General features: G+C 38.0%; 1 protein-coding gene across 2 annotated transcripts in view; it reads right to left on the bottom strand.

The window, feature by feature from the left end:
* LOC145687905 (uncharacterized) overlaps window positions 1-19,812 on the bottom strand; it is an 84,934-nt gene that overhangs the window by 14,651 nt on the left and 50,471 nt on the right. For both annotated transcript variants that reach the window (XR_014131807.1, XM_081761453.1), the window contains exons 7-11: window positions 14,568-14,842; window positions 6,933-7,093; window positions 5,476-5,735; window positions 4,373-4,510; window positions 203-484 (exon numbers count right to left, since the gene is read on the bottom strand). Coding sequence is in view for 1 of the 2 variants with exons in the window: in XM_081761453.1 (XP_081617579.1) it covers window positions 203-484; window positions 4,373-4,510; window positions 5,476-5,735; window positions 6,933-7,093; window positions 14,568-14,842 (1,116 nt within the window). In the remaining variant the exon portion in view is untranslated. The remainder of the gene's footprint in view (window positions 1-202; window positions 485-4,372; window positions 4,511-5,475; window positions 5,736-6,932; window positions 7,094-14,567; window positions 14,843-19,812) is intronic.

Raw genomic sequence — 19,812 nt, forward strand, 5'->3', positions numbered from 1 at the left:
CTCCATATTTCAAGAAGTAATTTTTTTTATAGTTGTGTCACTTTTCTATTCAAATTTTCCCCTCTTGTCCTGAACACTTCATGACACTGAAGTTACTCAATCTTTCATGAATTCTTCATTTTCATTGTAGTTGTTAAATATAAAATCTAATGCATAATTTTCTTAAATTGCAACAAAACATCAGAAACACACAACTACTTACCAAACAGTCTCTAAAACTTTTATCATACTTTGTACGCATGACAACTATATCAAAGGAAAGTTCCATAATAAAAGAAGCAGCAATATGGGCAATGTCCAACGTTTCTAGATGTTGATCTTCTTGAACAGCCAATAAATTGTTTACAATGTGTCCCCTATTTACACTTAATACATTCATAACATTCGGAACGGCTGCCATCCCCTCCTGCATCAGCATCCACGTCAACGCCTGAATCGCCTTCATGAAAATCTTCCTCCAGAAGCTGCTTCTCGTTTTGTCCACCTATAAAACAATTATAATAGAAATATCTGGTTCATGTTAGCTTTGCTTTAGTAATTATAAATACAAATAATACACAGCCTCTGGGCAAAGCATAAAGTATTTACCGTAATAAAATATCGGTATGTAAAAGTTTCGTCAAGTAACTAAACCTTTGGCTTCATCTGATACATTACATTATACAAACTGGCAATGTATCTGATGAAGCTGAAGGTTTAGTTAGTTGGCGAAATTGTTACACATCGGTATTTTATTTAAAATATCGTGCTTTGCTTAAAGGCTGTGTATTATTCCTATAATATAAATGTCAAAATATTCAACACATTCTGAAAAAGTGCAACAATAATTAGCAACTCATGTAACCAAATCATTACGTTAATACATTTATGACACACAGAAAAAAGTAAATGCACTTATTCCCTCATCAACAGATCTTCGCAACCATTAGGTATACAACCATGAAATTTTGTACTGAGTTTCTCCTTGCACTCTAGGCTGTATGTAAGACGGTATGTATCAAATAAAAAGCACATTTAACTTTGATTGAAACTTAAATTTACAAAATTTAATTGTTAATTCAGTTTTTAGAATTTTGAAATTCCAGTATTTCTAGTATGTAAAAACAAAACCCAGTATAATTCAAGGACTTCCACTACAGTAGACACCTTGTGATCTCTTGATTCGAACTTAGTACTCAGCGCCTAACATAATGACTTTTTAATCTAACTCGCGCCCAAACGTTACGTACCGTCACTGTACTGGTAAATGCACTTTATAGCTGAATACCTCGAATGTGAAAGAGTAAGCACGGGATGTTGTGAAGAGTTATGGCATACAAGAAGACACACGATTGCATCGATATTGCAAGGCAATTCCGTATGTGTTACTAGTATTAGTGTTAGCAACGTAAGAATAGAACAATGGCTCTCTTTGATCGGTGTCCGTATGTTGTTAGTGTTAGGCGAATGAAGACGAAATTCTCGAGACGTTGCACGGATGTACGGACACGCTACTCAACGCCCACAACCTTCTCATGTGGCATTTCTGCGCTTGGAGAGACATCTGCGGCAACACGGTGGTATCGTCCAAAGACGGAATTTGGGTCGATACCCCTCTACAACTATAATCGCTACCAGGTTATAGAAGTATTTTTTGTGGACGTTCTGTATATTTCGTAAAGACAGCGATTATTTTTTCGATTTATACTTTATTCTCCGACGCAAATAAGTTCCTTCTTCGGTGGGAATTGCTTCCTTCCCACGCAACTGGACAAAGAAGTCTTTCATTGTTTTTTCATATATATATTTAAAACATTGCTTTCTGGTGAGAACATTTCAGTGAGCGACGAACCGTTTCAGTGTTTCTCCCTGACTTATTATTATGCACAGTCTATATTCTATAGTTATTTGGAATTGAATTAAGTGCTTTCTTTAATCATTTATGGAAATACTAGCTGAATAGATGTTCGTACACCGGACCGGAGAGACGCCAACCTCATCGCTTTTGCAGTTCCTTATCTGTACTTTCACACGTCCGAGTTATCGCAATGTCTCGTGCATCGTGGCCAGTGGACTAAAATTAACATAAATTCTGTTCCGTATTCTATTTGCATGTGCATACAGGTGATTTAACTGAGTGGTTTTTAGAATGAACTGCCAACACTCTTCAGTCAACCATTGCACCTCGTATCTCGAACCTTTGCGCTCGAGGAGTTTGACTCCGGAATTGTGTGCAGCCACCACGCACGTTGCGTCGGGAATTAAGTATGACTTTATGTTAAGGGGCACAAGCTATTAGCCGGTGAAGGACGTTTTCTTACGGCTATCCCCAACTAGTGAAGTCCCAGGTTCATATACCTAGTGCGCTAGTAAGTTATAAACGCGCCCTCCAACATTAGCATTCCACTTTGGACACTGCGTTATTTTGCTGAAGACTCATCTTAACGATTCAGGATTGTTTGGAGCAGCAACTAGATTACTACGTGGGATCATCCCAGCAACTTTTCCCCCAGTGCTCTTCCCCAAGTGCGTCAATGGTGTGAGAAAAGCATTTACAGTGAAATCTGAATCATAATCGTCTATATATATATATCAAAGTGATAAAGGGCTAGAGTGTATTGAAAAGGCAAAGTGCGATTGTGATATTGGAAATAATTATATATATATATATATATATATATATATATATATATATATATATATGTGTGTGTGTGTGTGTGTGTGTTAAGTGTTGTGGTCATTTCTCTTCGTTCTTCTTTTAATAGTATTCTAATAAATAAGTATAGTGTCATTAACCGAATGTGTTTTCGTTGTATGTGTGAATGATGTTTGTGTGCGTTATGGTCTGGATGTCCGTCTGATCGTCCGTGAGGTTTTCGAGACGAGACATCCGAACCTCTCGGCGCCTAATGCTCATCTCGTTATTGAGAGCGATGAGCAATTTGGAAACGATTTGGTAATCCCTTCTTGGAGAGGTCCTTCATCATCCTACCCAGGTAAGTCCAGGTCTCCAGCAAGTACCCATTGGCAGGACCACCTGGTCGATTACAAATAAATGAACCACGAACAGCGACCCGATCCCCGGGTGGTTACACAACAAATGCAGAACGTGTAAGGGCAATTTCAGCAGCAGTAAATGTAAACCTTCAGGATAGTGGACTTGGAGATCTGTAATGAGTATTTTACACCAGTACAAGTTGCATTCATATAATTTCATATTACACCAGGAACTATCAGTAAATGATTCCCACGCTAGAGTGCAATTTTGTGTATGGTTGGAAGATATGAAAAACACAGCAAAACTTCGTGTCCGCCATATTGTTCACCAATGACGCTAGATTTACGAATACAGGGCACGTATATCCATTATTAGGCTGGGGACAATTCACTATGACAGCGACTACTTCAGCATCAGCATCACTGTTATATGGAATGGTATCCTGGGTGACCATGTTATTGGACCACATTTCCTTCATAGAAATCTTACTGATAATACGTCTGCCGCATTTGTTAGTGAAGTGTTACCACAGTTGTTTCAAGACATTCCTCTCGACATACATATGAGTGTGTGATATCAAACATGATAGCGCTCCCACACATAATACATGCCAGATCAGAGCCCTTTGAAGCGACGTATCCCTGATACACGAACTGGACGTGGACGTCCTATTCACTACCCTCCACCATCTCCTGACCTAACCTCAAATGATTTTTTCCTCTGGGTTTCGTTAAAAATTATGTAATGCTCACAGTACTGACGATCATTGATTATGTGAAGGCATGTATTCGAAATGTATGTGTATCGATCAACGTAGAGATGTTGCATGATATGCATGCATCCCTACGCCACCGCTTGAGGAGGAACAGAATGGAAGGGATACTGAGCATCATTTGTGACACGGTAAGCGGTGTAAGTAAATTTGTTTTACATATCCTAGGGTTTTATTTTCGATCATCAGCATGTTATTTGGCTACTCCAAATAGTATATTAGAGTAACTTCCACACATGTAACATGTCTAACATATCTTCATTTCTTATTTCATTTGCAAAATTGTTAATGCAAGCATTTGCAGAATTAGAAATATACAATATAAAAACTGGCTACAGAAATCGTATTAAAAGCTTCAAAAAATGGTGCTGGCGCCACGTACTGTTGTGTACCAGAGAAAAATTTATATTATACATAAAAGTACTTGAGAATTCCGAATATATTTGTTTTAAAGAAACTCCCAAGCATCTGCCTCCATACAACAGTACTGAGAATTAACGAAGATAATCTAATTAATACATATTACTTTAGGAATTTTCGATGAGACATTCTATTAAAGTGTAAAATGGCCTTCCGACAGTGCATAGAAAATTATAAATGAAACAAATAATTGTATTACTTACATAGTCTCTTACACTAAATAAGGTAGGCCACAGTTCGTTTAGCAATCTTGTTTCAACCATGCCACAGCAGAAGGCTGTTGGAGACAGGAGAATGACAGTGTCCATTGTTTTATCGAGGAATGTCAAATACGAACGACTCTAGAAAAGAAACACAACAATTAACATTTCAACAGAACAAATCGCAAAAAGCATAACAAATTTAATGATGTACATATTTCCTACTTTGCGAAATATACAATGATATTGGATTCATGGAAAATTACAATTAGCATTTTATATAATTGCGCAACATAGCAAATTATATACAAAATTAAGAGAGCTATTCACTTTTACTGTAAATAGAGAGTCAAACTCCATATACTTTGAATTATATATATGATATATACCACCTTTGGCTAGCTGAGGGCTCCGCTCCCAGACCCTCGCGTTTGCTCGGCCTACGGCCTCACACATATTAAACGCACAATTCTACCAAATTTCAAGTTTCTTCTCGTATTTTAACTAAGATAATATTTTGTAGCCCAAGAAAACGCCTACTTAAAAAACACGGGGATTTCATCCCCCTTTAGATCCCTTAAAAATTAAAAATATTCACTTTTGGCAATTTTCCTGTCGGTTAGTCCCGGAAAGCTACAATCATGATGCCAAATTTAATCATTGTAGGCCTACAGGAAGTGCTCAATAATTTTGGGGGTGTAGAAGATGTTCCATCTAAATAACATGGGGAAAGATTTTTCAGTTCACCATAAAACCACTCTAAAGTTGAAAACTTTTATTTTTGGTGATTTACTTAGGTAAAGCTAACGAAAACGTACGAGTAAACCGAAATTCAAGGTTTTTATTCCAATTCCGAGTACCTAAATAATGAGATTATAGATAAAAAAAAAAAAAAAAAAAAAAAAAAACATTTAAATAACATGAGGAATTCCTTCATCTCCTCCTTTATACACCCTAAAAATAAAAATATTCATTTTTGGCAATTTTTCTGTGGGTTAGTCTCTAAAAGCTACAATCAATAGATACATATTTCAACTTTCTACGTGAACCAGAAGTACTCGTTATTTTATATCAGTAATTTTGATTAGACTAAAGGCACACCTTACCTTTAATGCAAGCTCTAACGATTGGAAGAGAACAACGGCTGCTTTCGTATCCTTTAAGAAATCGGGAGACCAATTCGGTCCACTTTCTTCTAGCGCTAGGATGACTTCTTGCATTAAAGCTATAGTCAAGACGGCTGGATTTGCTGCACTCTCATTGTGAGATATCTCGGTCTGTCCAGAAGAGAATGAAGTCAGAATTTCACTTTCAAAAACTGTGACAGTCCTGAAGTAATCCACTGGCGATGCTGCTGAACGAGGGTCTGGAAAGATAAATGAACTATTACCATAAAGTCAGAATTAGAAAATGCGATAACTTTTAGGCATCCTGTAGAAGTTGACGTATAAGGCAAAGTCGAAACCGTAATCATGATTTAAAAAGTATATGCAAATATATAAGGCGTTCCGGATAGTCAAAGCAAACTTCATAGCAGATCAATCGTTATATATACAACATAAATATGAACAATATTAATATGAATATTATTATTATTATTAATAATAATAATAATAATAATAATAATAATAATAATAATAATAATAATAACTAAATAATAGAGAAACGTTTTACTGACTTCGCTCTTATTACCCGGAACGCCTCGCATAAAAAATAATGATAAATAGGTGAATAAATCCAAATATGTACTCAAGTGGCAACAAATAAAAGCGAAGTTAGCCACAAAGGAAAAAGTAGATTAATGGTAAGCCACGGTGATAGTAAGGCCGCATTGGCTCAGTAGTAGAGCACACACTTCTGGCGCGTGGGGTATCTGGTTTTATTCCTGATCCAACAAAGTGGGTTTTGTGGTGGACAAACATCGTATGCGTGGTTGTTCTCGGGTTCTCCCGTTTCCTCCTACTTTCGTAATTCCATCATTATGAACCATCATCACGATCTCCTCTTAGTCTAGGTGCATAATCGCGGAACGGCGCATACTCCTACACTTTAAAAAATCATGATACCACTCTTGATCCTGACACCACTGTTACTGTAGCGACAATTATCGAAGAAATTAGAAGTGAAAATACAAAGATCACAATTCTGTCCGTTGTAACATATCAATCTAAAAGCTGAGTGTAACCTTGTGGACATGACACAGGTTGAGGGTTTTTAAAAACAAACATCTGAAGAATATATTTGGAACATGTAAATGGTAACCTACTACTTGTATTAGATTAATCGCCGTTAAGCATTACATTGTCGTTGATATTAACTACCTGGATTCCGTCATACAATTCAGGTTCTGTAAGCCAACACAAACAGCGCTCGGGATCATGTAGTAATTCCAAAATTACGCTTAACGTTCTACTTTAAATAACCCATATGCATGCAAGTACAGAGCCCGTGAAACGGAAGGGAGTGGGTATATTTGAGCATGGCTACAATATTTGTTAACATCCATCAAAAGTAAGATAAAGGAAATTAAAATGACTTTACTGAAGAAAAGCAGTATATTTACCTCGCCTAAAGTAACAAGAATTAACACGAACAATTATCATAGCACAAGCCAAGATGGCTTCCTTAGCACGACGATGAATGTTTTCGTATTTGCTCTGGAGTAGAACAAGCAACTTCTCAAATAGAGCACAAGATTCCTCTGTAGTCCATGTTAGACAATCTCTGCAAAGTAGAATACATTATTAATTGTATTTCAGTTTCAAACACCTTCGTTTATAGTGCATTTCTAATGCAATGTTTCAACTCGAATGATTTCTCAAGTAAGAGTAGAAGTAAATATCTCTCAGTATCCTAAAAACATCCTTAAGATAAACACAACACGTCACAAGTAAATGCTACAACAAATTACAGCAGACTCCCAAGTATCCGGCCTAAAGTGGCAGAAGGGTAGGCCGGATAACAAAAGCCGGAGTTCTAGGAACTCATTTCTTTGCCCCACCAATACCAGAAGAAGTTTTTATACCAAAACCCACTGTTATAATACAGTACGTATTTTCTCACTTCTTATTTGGCTCTGTGTTGGTGGTTTATAAATGTTTATTTACTGCACTTGCAAGTTTCGAGAATTCATTAGAGAAAGGTAAAGTTAGAGTATTAGAGAAAAAGAACACGTACAATACATGTAAACTGTTCACATTTTGACATACATTCTGTAATGCTTTAACTTAAATGCGGGAAACAAACAAAACATTAACGTAAATCATAGGCCTAATTCTTAAGAAAATTGACTCAAACTGATTTTACAGCACACGGATATGAAAAGGTAGTCCTAAGATTAAGAGTAAAAACTTAGATTTTAGTTTTTGAAAAAGTCCTTAATAGATAACTGCTTCTGCATTTTAGCTCTCTTCTGCGACGCGATGTCCCTCCACTTACGCAAACAGATGATATCAACTGACGTACCGCGGCAATTGCACTGTACTGAGGTGCGTTACACACTGACGAAACAATGAGCAAGGAGCAGAACGCTGCTGTTTTCCTGTCACAACTTGTATTTTGCACACGACACGTAGCAGGATCGCAGCAGACGCCCGCTTCCAATGCCTTGGCAATGTTGCCAATGCAACGCCTTGTGTTTCTCATTTAACTACGGTAAAAGAAAACTAGGTCGGATAGTTGCGAGCCTGATACTCAGGGATCTACTGTACTTTATATGAAGGTTTATTAGAATGCTTGGATTAGCTTACTTTTCTGTATGTTTGTTAAAGACAATTCTTGGAACTTAAATTTCACGCATTGGATACTAACAAGTAAGGTTTCCCAGGTGATACACGCCGATTTTAATCAAACTGCAACAAGCCCCGTTGTGGGGATAAATAGGCCCTTTGCGGGATACTAAACAACATGTTGAATACAATTGAACAGGTTAACAAAAATAGACAATTTATAGTCACATGCATATGAGCATGCATTTAAACCAAAACACGTGAATATGTTACACAAGCACTATTTTCGGTAATATGCTGTATGTTGAACTATAGCCGGCTGCTATTTAACAGAATGTAGCGCAATGTCGAATATTGTATGGAACGAATATAAACAATTGTAGTAAATATTCGTCATACAAATTATTCTTATTGAAATCGGACATGAGCCTAATAGAATTTCCTTGACATGTATTTGTTTCGAAATATACAAATGTAAACAGTATAAAGTATGGCACGTCAAATGAAAAGTCCTACAACTAACTAACAAAACAGTACATAAATACCGCTCTTGGCCATTCAAATGCGTTTGAATTTGCCACATGTCAATATTGGAAACCATTCCTCTGTTGTATTAATACATAGAACTAAACGTAGTATTCCGCATACAAACTTCTAGAAAACAGTTCTGATGTCATCGACAAAGAACTGGGCATAACTAAAGCCGAAGAACATAACCAGTGATGCAATTCATAATTCAATAGGTGTGTTGGCAATATGTTGCGTGCAACACGTCTGTTGCGTAGTATCATTATGTACATCTTGCACATTAAAATTTTGCATGCCAGTGCGGATACTGAAAAGTAAATAGCTATGTTGAAACAATAACAAGGACAATACGAAACAAAATGCTCTCTTTATATAAGGAAAACGGACATTAACTTGTCAGTTATAAATGGCATCTCCTTATTTGTTATCCAACCTATTCATTGTATGTATTGCAGAAGTGGAACTTCACAAAAAAAAAATCCTCCAAACACAAATATTTTAGACACCAAGAACACCTGACAACGGATGGTTGTCTACAGGTATCGCACAACAACGAATGCAATTGCTGAAAACCGAAAACTACTGGGTTGGTGAAATGTATCGGTCTTTCCGAAACATAGCCGCAGCGGAACCATGAATAGGTGAACAGAGGTGTATATCTTGGAGAAGATAACTGATTATGTACTAATGATTGAAGTTTGATGATATTGTCTCTTGTATGGAAATTGATATTTAGTTGTTGAAGAGTAACTACATCGGATATTTTACGCACATAACTCTTCCACATTCTAAAACCATAAACATCCAGTGGTTGGATTATGCCCGTTGTATGCTTAGGTATGGTCATAACTGTACATTGTTTGATTGGATTTGTGATAGCTGCCAAATCATCTTTATCATGCCCAGTCCAGGAATCTACTAATAGCACGGTCCGGGCACCAACTTGTGGAAGGTACGCAGACTAAAAACATAATTTGATTATTTTTTTGGTTACGTTGCCGGATGTCGATGCATAAATCAACAAGTTTTCTGGTCGAAGCATTGTCTGTTGTACCCGTGGCCCGAACTTTCCGTGAGGTTCTTTTAAGACGATAAGCATAGGCGACAGTAGCTTTCCATTGGCAGATACGATTGGCTGTATCGTGTAACTGTGTGTCGTCGCAGACAGAGACTGCACATTTGCGTAGACCTGTTTCTCTCCACGCACTGCCAGACATCTACCCGAGTGAAATTCCAAACTGAATCCACTCTGATCTGTATTACACACATTCTCCGCGCCATGAGAATTTATACATAAGCGAACACTTTGCATGAACCTATTAGCATCATCATGTATATCTTTGGATTGTTCTGCGTTATTGTACGTGACATATTTTGTAATTTTCCGTGACACGATGTGATGACGCCTTTTAAACTGCCATAGTCATTTCTTTGACGCTTTAAACCCGTCGAATCCCACAGTTTGACTAGCTTCTATAGCCCAACGTCGTAAGTCTGTGTCATGAATTATAAGGTTTTCGCATTTAGCAGTATGAAATTTCTCATATACGATTGCTTCAATATGCGTCCCTTTTTCATAATTTGTTCCACCGTCATGCAACTGTCTTTCCCATTTATAGAGGTCATTCCTACTTTTGACGAACTTGAACCTATGTTTCACAGTTTCAAACGACAGACGCCTCTTCTTCCCATTTTTCCAAAACTGCACTGCTTTCACTTTATATTCTGTGTCTACAGCTTCGCTGGTACTCCTTTTCTCCGCAATACCGACGTTGTATTGTGATAATCCTTCGTCTTCGTTGCTTTCTGTGTCACCTTCACTCGCGAGTGAAGACGCGATGTCATGTGCGTCATTATCACTAAATACCAAATCATCTTTAGCGTCCACTTCGGTATTACAACCTTTCCTGAAACTTTCCAGGACATCAACAAGTATATCCTTTATTTCCATTTCATATTCGGTACAGTGTTCACACGTTTTATTTCTTTGTATGCGTCCATTAACATATCCAGCACATTGTGTGGATTTACGTATGTCATTTTCACAACACTGCAAACAATAGCATACCACATACACACACTCATGCTGACTACTTCACAACACACGGGTTCATGTGTTCAGGACTTCTATCGGTATCTTTACATGGCATATATACACAAACACACGTATATCCACGTACAGGATGCACAAACGTTGTCCACCAACCGGTCGTCTATTAGTTTCAAAACACAACTGTGCCCCTACTTCCACACTGTACGGCTTCCGTGTTTGACGTGAACATACACTAATAGGTAAAATATCCAGTTTTCGCCGCATTTCTGGTTCTGCTTCTTTACACTACAATGTCCTTGAGCGAATGTGTCTCCAACTTTCTGGCGTGTCTGCAACCAGTTCTACAACACTGATTGACAGGTTGCCTCTCATACAGGCGTTCACATCTTCATATTCCCAGTTCTCCAATCTTTCGACATTGAGAGAACGATGCATCTATTTACGTTTTTTGTCTCATTTTGCGAAAACGAAAACACGCGTATCACTTATTGTTTGTCATTCTTTATTTTTACCTACGTTATTTGGATTCCGCGTAATAGATAGAGCTCTGTGACTGCTTTTCATTCCTAATTGGTCCATTTGCGGATGTTGTGTGTTATCCCCGTGGAAGCGCTATGTGTCATTGAAATGCTTATCGTGTCATGACAACTTGCTCCTTTACAACGTTTGGCTATCTCTTCTCGTTTTCGCGCCATTACCTAAAGTATGCTTTGTTGTCCCAATTTGGCAGCCCTATTATACCGCCTAAATATGCATATGGGCCGCTATAAAAAAAATACGTGTCGCTTATTTTTTGCTGTTCTACAAACCTGTGAAGTTTGATTAAAATCGGCGTGTATCACCTGGGAAACCTTACTTGTAAGAAAGATTTGAGTAAGTTCTAAAAATTTACACATGAAAGATCACAACACAATATTTTCACATAATTGGCGCTCTAGTTTATTGCTTTACTGTAAAATTAATGAAGTTATTATAAATGTATTTAGATTGTGTAGGCGGCGTCAGTTAAGTAAAAGCAATACTTCGATAGAAAACAGAATAGTTCAGTATTGGTTCAGGTAACGCCTCTAAAGAAAATATCACACATTGAAATCATGTAGTATTTTCAAGCTAAGATTAAATAATTGATTACAGGATATTATTGAATACAGACTGAAAAAGTAAATAATAGCTGGTATATACAGTTTCAGAGTTACAGGATAGGCAAATACGATCCAAAACTATTAACCACTGTGCTGAGGTTGTATGTTATCCTCTTAAACTTGTAATCTGCTCTATCCAAAAATGTATGATTCAGAATCTTTCACTGGCGGAGCAAGGCATTCCCCGTCATTCAGTTAGAATAAGTGGGTTATATTCAAGACGTATGGAACAACGTCTTAGCAAGTAACAAAAATTCGTTAACAGAACATTGATATCTTGAACAGAATCAGAATGGCAAAGGCTTTTGTGTGTGTTGTGTGTGCATAACTACAGAAAGGAACGATTGTAGCACATGAAATGAAATTAATGGCTCACGAATTTAGCCCTGTGGGCTAAAAAGGGCAGCTATTTATGATATTTAATGATTTGGAAAGAATTAGGGCAATGGCGATGTGCGAGAAAATGGGACTATCCCCCGAAAAAAATCTTCCATCACAAACTCACTTGGCCTGGGATTGAAAGTGGGACCCCTTACAGTAAAGGTGAAAGCTCTACCACTGACTCATCACGCACTCCTTTTTCCTTCTCCGCAGCGGTTATGTAACACAAAGTTGAAAAGGATGTGTTCAGGAGGTAAACATCTTGAAACCGTGGGTAAATGGACTCCCGTGACGGATAATGGCAAAGGCGACAATACTACAGAAGTGTGATGACAGGTAGCCCACAAAGGAACACAACATGGACTGTTATTCTCCGGACTACTGTAGTGTTAGATTAAGGGCCAGACTCTGGTGATTTTGCAGGTCAAGGTAAGGGTACTCTTAGATTAATCCAACTCCTCCTAAATTGTTCGTTTAGAAACTGCCGAAGCCTAAGGTCAAAATGTGGTGGTGCTCCATGTGATGATGTCTAAAGTCTGTAGCATTTTCAGATAGTTGTCGCCATTTATTGTACCCGAAAAGAAAGAAAACAAAAATTATTTGTACAACATACACTAAAATCATGGACCAAATACTAACTTTAAGACGGACTTGTGGATTTTCAACTCTCCAAATGTGACAATTGAGCCCGTTTACTTTTTCCAAAATATAAAACGTAGCCTCATCTAACAGAAACCGAGAGAGATCACATTATCTGGTAAATGGGAAACCATTGATGCATAAAATTCCATTCTCATAGCACATTCTTTAGATCGTGTACAAATTCTAACTTGTAGGGCCGGGCATCCACCTTTCTGCGTATGATCTTGTACGTACAACATTGACCTCAGCTTTTCCAGTTCCAAGGGTCTTCGTTTAAACGGTTTCACTAGACTTCGTTCCACATTCTCTTGCACTGTCTGAATCATCCTTGCTCCTTCCTGACCCTTCACTGCGTGCCAAATTTTAACACAATTTCCATAAACTGAATTTCTTATACCATCTGTTGACAGTTGTCTCTGCTAAGGGTGATTTTCCATACGTTGTTTCTCTCTCCGTACCAAAACGCACGATTTTGAACTCTAAAAACCGTAGCACACTGTGCCTTTTATGTGTGGACGCCATTATGAGACACGTGATCGTTAATTCAAGCGTTAACGAGTAGTGTGTCCAGGACAAGGCTTCAAAACGTTCCTTCTTCTTACCCCAAAAATTTGTATTCACAAACGTGAGTTTTAGTTCCCTCTACAATTGTATGTACTCCCTGTATTCATCTTAACAAGGTCTGTATTTCCAGGTTCAATATATTCATCCTGAGGCTTGTTTACGAACCTATTGTAGGAAACCACGAGCTTACAATGGAGAATTTGGCTTCAAATGGAAAACCTGTATTCTGTGTACTGCCAACACGAACTCTATCGAAAAGTGCTTTCTTTTTAACTACAACCAGCTATGATTAAAAATGTTTTCATTTCAAGACACTAAGGGCCTTATGCAGAGTTATTGTGACGCATGATTAGTGCCATACTAAAGAGTTGAGTTGATTTTGAGTTTAACGTCCCGTTCAGCAGCGAGGCTATATGAGACGTGGACCTACTGATTAACGTGGAATCCGAACCACATGAGCTCCCGCCGGCAATCGAACCCGGGTCTCCCACGCCAAAGGCGCGTACGCTAACCGCTTAGCCACGGAGGAGCACAAGCCATACTAAAGAGTATGACTCACATATGTTTCCTGCAAGTAGTCAGGCTTTTAGTATGACGCTAATCATGCGTCAAAACGACTCTGTATACGGCGGTAAAAATCCAGATTCGCTCACAATAGTGTCTTGATAATCTCATGTTCAGTATTATCCGAGCCAACCAAGTCAGTCACACAGAGAGTGTGTTCTAACAAATATGCACGTAGTACAGTGATTCAAACACAATTCCTACACAAAACAGAGAGAGCATTCGAAGAACAGACCGAGGTAAACCATAAAAAACATTCATCCAAAATATGGTGTGGGTCAATTTCAAACTAGTTTCAATAACATTGGGATTTTTTTTAACAGTATAATAGTGTAATGCATATATTATGTGCCAAGTTGGTTTATACATTTAAAATAGTATACATTAAGGAAACTGGTAGTGTAACGGTATGATGTGTTCACTTTGTAATGATAAGTTATTTTAAAGCTAATTCACTGTACTTAAATTTTATTCGTAAAAATCGAATACGCCTCCTTTTCCGCACTATGAGACATAGCACGAATTGTCGAGACACAACTGTATTCAAAATTAAATAATTCTTCGTTATTCAAAGAAAAAAGCAAATATGTACTCACTCTCTCCATGTTGACAAGTAAAGCAGGCAGAGCTCTGACACGAATACCACCATTCGGTTCCTCGTATCATAATCTTCATGAAGCTCAGCACAAAGCGAATCGAATGCGTGGGTGTACAAAAACGCTCGCTGCTCTTTGGTGAACTCACACGATGGATGCTTAAGAATAATTGTGTAAAACTCTTTCCACGCTGCTAAAAAGAACGGGCCTACTTTCTCCGCATCCTCCTCTTTTGCGCCCTCTGTTGAAGGCAGGACGCGACTGCTTGCTGCCAGCTGGAAACAAACATTTCTTTTCATTAAACATCAGTATTATTTAGTACAGGGAACAGATTACAAAACTTTACAAATATAATTCCAACTGAACTATGTAAAAAAAAGTACACAAAGTTTTCGTTTTCCAAGAGAAAAAGTTATGTAGGAGATCCTAAGCCTTTCACGTAACAAATCAAAGACCAGACCTTTTTTTCTTTCTCGTTTTGTTTTGTTTAAGATGAAACTTATTTAAAGAAGGTTGAAATGATGCACATTTTGTAAGAGTACAAATTTCAAAGTGTTGTGGCACGTCCTCAAACTTGGACACTTGAGTTTACATTACATCGTATGTTCTTCGAGCCCGATTGGACAGGACGATGATTTAGAAATAATAATAATAAAATAAAATTTTTATAAAACTGAGTTGTCAAGGGGCTTACACGCTTCATAGCTTCTACAAACCGAAAAAGTTATTTTTGGATGTCTGATCGTATGTTCGTTTCGATGTAACTCCTTACAGAGCACACCAGACCTTTTTTTAAATATATATATATATATATAAAGATTTTCATAAGATTTGCCAGAGAAGGGTTTCGAATTTTCTTCCTATCCCCAAAAATGAGACTACTAACGGATGAAAATAAAAATTCTCAAAAAACGATCCTAAAGATTTTGTTGTTTATATTTAAAAAATCAATATTTCATTTACAATCCTATAATATATCTTTGAGTTTAACCTCCCACGATTATGTCTGTTAGGCTAAGGGAGATGATGATTAAATCGAGTGAATGATGATAGAATTGGTGAAACGGGAAAGTAGGAGGAAGCTGGAGTACCTCGAGAAAACCCACGGGCACGATATCCACCACAAACTTACTTGGCTGGGGATCAAACCAGGGACACCACGTACCAGATGCAAACGCTCTACCACTAAGCCACCGTGCCCCCCGATCCTAGAATATAGTACTGGTCATTTGGGGCTGGACAGAAGCGTTTGAGATGTCGTACAGGCAAAGATGTCATTCTGTAAGCTCTGAGTTTTCTGCGGCAGTGTTACCATCGTGATGAAAATCTCGGTGAAGCAGTGGAGATAAAAGAATAGAGACCTTAGAAAAAAAGTGCCTGTTGGTGCTGGTATATTTAAATTAAATTAAATATGTAAAGATTAGCTACTATACGACTGAATAGCTGTTAAGCCTAAGATAATTAGCGTTAGGCCTAAGTTTGATAAGGCATTAACCACAGGTATATTCCCACACAGGAATTGCATATTTTATTATACATTTGAATTTCATGCCACATACATATATAGACAAAATTTAATTACTATATTTTAACAACGCGTAATATAAATCAGATGTCACTTGTGTCCTTTGACAAGTTAATCCATAACTTCTATCCACGTACATCACAGAATATTGCTCAATCAAATAACTAATACCACATTCGGACCGTGTACGAGTTATGACACTTTTCGCCAGTTACTTATACTATCAGTTAGCAGGCGTAGTGGGTACAGTACAGGAATTTATGAAAAAAAGTTTTTTTTTTGGGGGGGGGGGGAAATATTATTCTATTATGCATTGGGAATGTAAAGAGAAATCCAGAACCGAATCCAAGGATGGAAAAGAGGTTGGCAATACTGATAACCTGGTGGTATTGAACAGTATGTGAAACGATTTCCCCCTGTCAATATACGCATCGTTCAAAATTCAACAATATTTACCAATAAGTTTAAAAGTTATAAGATAAATGGTCCATCCTATATATACACAAAGCCTGTACTAATTCAAGTACATTGTTTCTGTGGCTACGATACATAAAAATGAAGCCTTTGTGTTATGAACAAAGAGACAGACCTCAGAACACGCTAAAATCCTTTTTTTAATGTTGGCCGCGTATATGTGCATCTATCTGATGCAGACTAGATGCAACCAACTGATTATTTTCTTTTAGTGCGTTTTTTTCTCTCTTTCTCATTCCCCTTTTCAATTAACAGCAACGCTTAATCAATAACGTAACAGACACACTGTATTGACGTAATCAATGTGCTCACTAACGGAAAACAGCGTCTACAGAAGAAACGATGAACTATTCTGTACATAATGCGCTTTTTATGTTATTCAAGTAAATGTAGAAGTGATTCCCTCGGTAATTTGACAAACTCATTTTTCAACCTTACAAGAATTAAAAAAAGGCATATGAAACCAAGAACATAGACTTTTATACATAAACTAGCCTTTGGCTAGCTGGGGGCTCTGCTCCCAGAACCCCTGGTTTGCACGGCCTACGGCCTTACATTTCTTATAAATCGGCATTTGAATCAACATTGAATTTCGTGAACTTGCTCTTCATATTTTCTAAATTTGCCCATCCGGGGGTTTCGCTCCCACCAGGGCAGTCCCGTGGAAAATTGCGCCCGGGGCGAGAGTATATGACGGCGCCCCCATACATATATTCCAAGCAATTTTTCCTATCTTTTTCTCTCTCGAAGTTTTCACGTCCCTTACTTCGGCGCCCGGGGTCGTCGCCCCCCTCGCCCCCCCTAACGGCACGGCCCTGGCTCACACACACAGTCTTTACTCGGGCTACGGCCTCGCATCTCTTGAACCCACAATTCTATCGTTTCTTTTCCTATTTCAACTGTCTAAAAGATAAGATTTTGAATCCAAAAAACGCCCATTTAAATAGCATGGGTAGAGGTCTGCGCGGATACAAAATATCGCATCCGCAGCATCTCTATCCGCATCCGCATCTGCATCCGCAAATAATGAGGTAGCAAATATATACAACTTACATATTCTATAATACACGTAGTTTTCTGAATTAAACGAAACAATACATTATACAGTGAAACCTCTCAATAGCGGACACCAATGGGACATGAAGTTTTGTCCGTTACTGAGAGGTGTCCGTTATAGAGAGGTTACAGAAATTTAATTTCTCATAAAGGTAATTGTGTGCAGTAATATACAGTAAATACATTATGTATGGGCGTAAATACTTAAAATCATATAAAAATAGTCCTATTTAGTACACATTTGAATTACTGGGCGGGATGAAGGAGAAATTCATTTCTATGAAATCATAGCCTATTATTGCCGGGCATGTTTAACGAAAAAGGCATGCTTTTTCCTCTACAACGGTAATAAAACTCATTAGCAAGTGTCCTCTAAAAATCCTCAGTACGATTGCAGAAGAAACATGTGTGTGTGTGTGTGTACTGGCGCGGCATCTTCGTTGACAGAATGGATGAAAAGGCAAGCTATTGGGGGTGCATATATTTAGTGACCCAGGCCCAATCAATAAGAAAGTTCAGCTGTTCTGTTTGATTTTTCACCAGGTCTGGACTTATGAGAAATACACTTATGGGGAAAAGACTTTTTTGTATACTGTAATATATCGCAGAACCGAGAACAACTCCTGTCCGTTATGAAGAGGTTATTCAAACGTTTGGGGGGAAAAGGACTGTCCGCGTCCGTATCTGAGAGTGTCCGTAAAAGGGAGGGTTTTGTTCCGTAAGAGAACATATATTTTTGCCGGGACAAAAAAATCTGTTCGTATTATAGAGGTGTCCGTTAAGGGAGGTTTCACTGTATCAGTTTCCTCGTGATCAAATACCAACTACGATAAATAAAATGCAATATAAACCGTGCAGATACAAATTAGAAATTAATGAACGATTTATGTACTTACCCAAGATCTTCAAATAAAGATATCTGACCAGAATAATGCCGCGTAGGTAATAGCCCCTCAATCGACTAATTTTAGAGCACGTCACTGAGTTTTTAAACTTCATCATTACTCAAAAAAAGGGGCATTTGTTCTAAACACAAAGGCGAAATAGAAATAATCGTTATTAAGAAATAAAAATTAATCACAGGACCGCAAACACATCCACATATCCCGAACTGACACTAGCACCAGCAATTGCACTAAATTTAAAAAATAAGCGACGTAACTAACAACGCAATACAATGCATGCTTTCACGACCAAGCTCCTTCGTGGCTAAGCAGTTAGCGTACGCGCCTTTGGCGTGGGAGACCTGGGTTGAATTCCCGGCGGGAGCTCATGTGGTTTGGATTCCACGTTCATCAGTAGGTCCACGTCTCACATAGCCTCGCTGCTGAACGGGACGTTAAACTCAAAATCAACTCAAGCTTTCACAACCACGCTTTTACTGAAACTAGAAGTGAAAATAACTTCGAATACAAATAGGAAATCTATACCGTTAATTTCGGGAAGAGGCAATAGAGGAAGTTTAGAATTTACTGCTTTTCTTTGCAGCTCCCACTCATTGTTGGACACATTTAGGGTAGGGGAAACAACGCATTGGTTGTTCTTTTTTTCTTTACCAGAAGCCCAGAACATACATACATATACACACACACACAAGAAGAGAGAAACAATTGCTATTGTAAAACTCCAATCCCTCGGAATGTTCATTACGGTCCGTGGCACCTCTCCGAAGAGAGAAATCTGTGGGGTCGCAAATGTGCATTCAATATCTGCTATACTTCAAAGGAAACAGTGAAGATGATTTTTTTTTTTTTTAAGAGAGAGGGAGAGAAAAAGATGAGCGTATGATGTGATTTGCTTACTATTTCGGTGACCTACGCGCTTCTCCAGTTTGCCACAAAAGGCAAAGATAATTCTGCTGACTAGTTTTCAGTTTATGGAAGGGGATGCGGTGTTTTAAATTAGGGTTTTGGTTCCTGACCTCTCAGGCTAGAAAAACTTTATTTGAAAACATTTCGTCCTGTTCAAGGCGAATGGTCTGAAAATTTTCAGCTTTGTCTGAGGGGCTTTGGCGGCAATTATTTTTCTTTTTTTACAGCAAATAGCGGTACCTGAGGAGTAGCGATGGGGCCTGTCATTTCTTTCTGTTTAGGTCAGAGATGTCATTCACCTACAAAACGGCTGCTAAAAATATTGAAAACAGCAATAAAAAGAAAACTCTCTCGTGTCTTTTTTTTTTTTTTTTTTTTT

This window comes from Thermobia domestica, chromosome 6 (assembly GCF_964235325.1).
Source record: "Thermobia domestica chromosome 6, izTheDome1.hap1.1, whole genome shotgun sequence".
NCBI lineage: Eukaryota > Metazoa > Arthropoda > Insecta > Zygentoma > Lepismatidae > Thermobia > Thermobia domestica.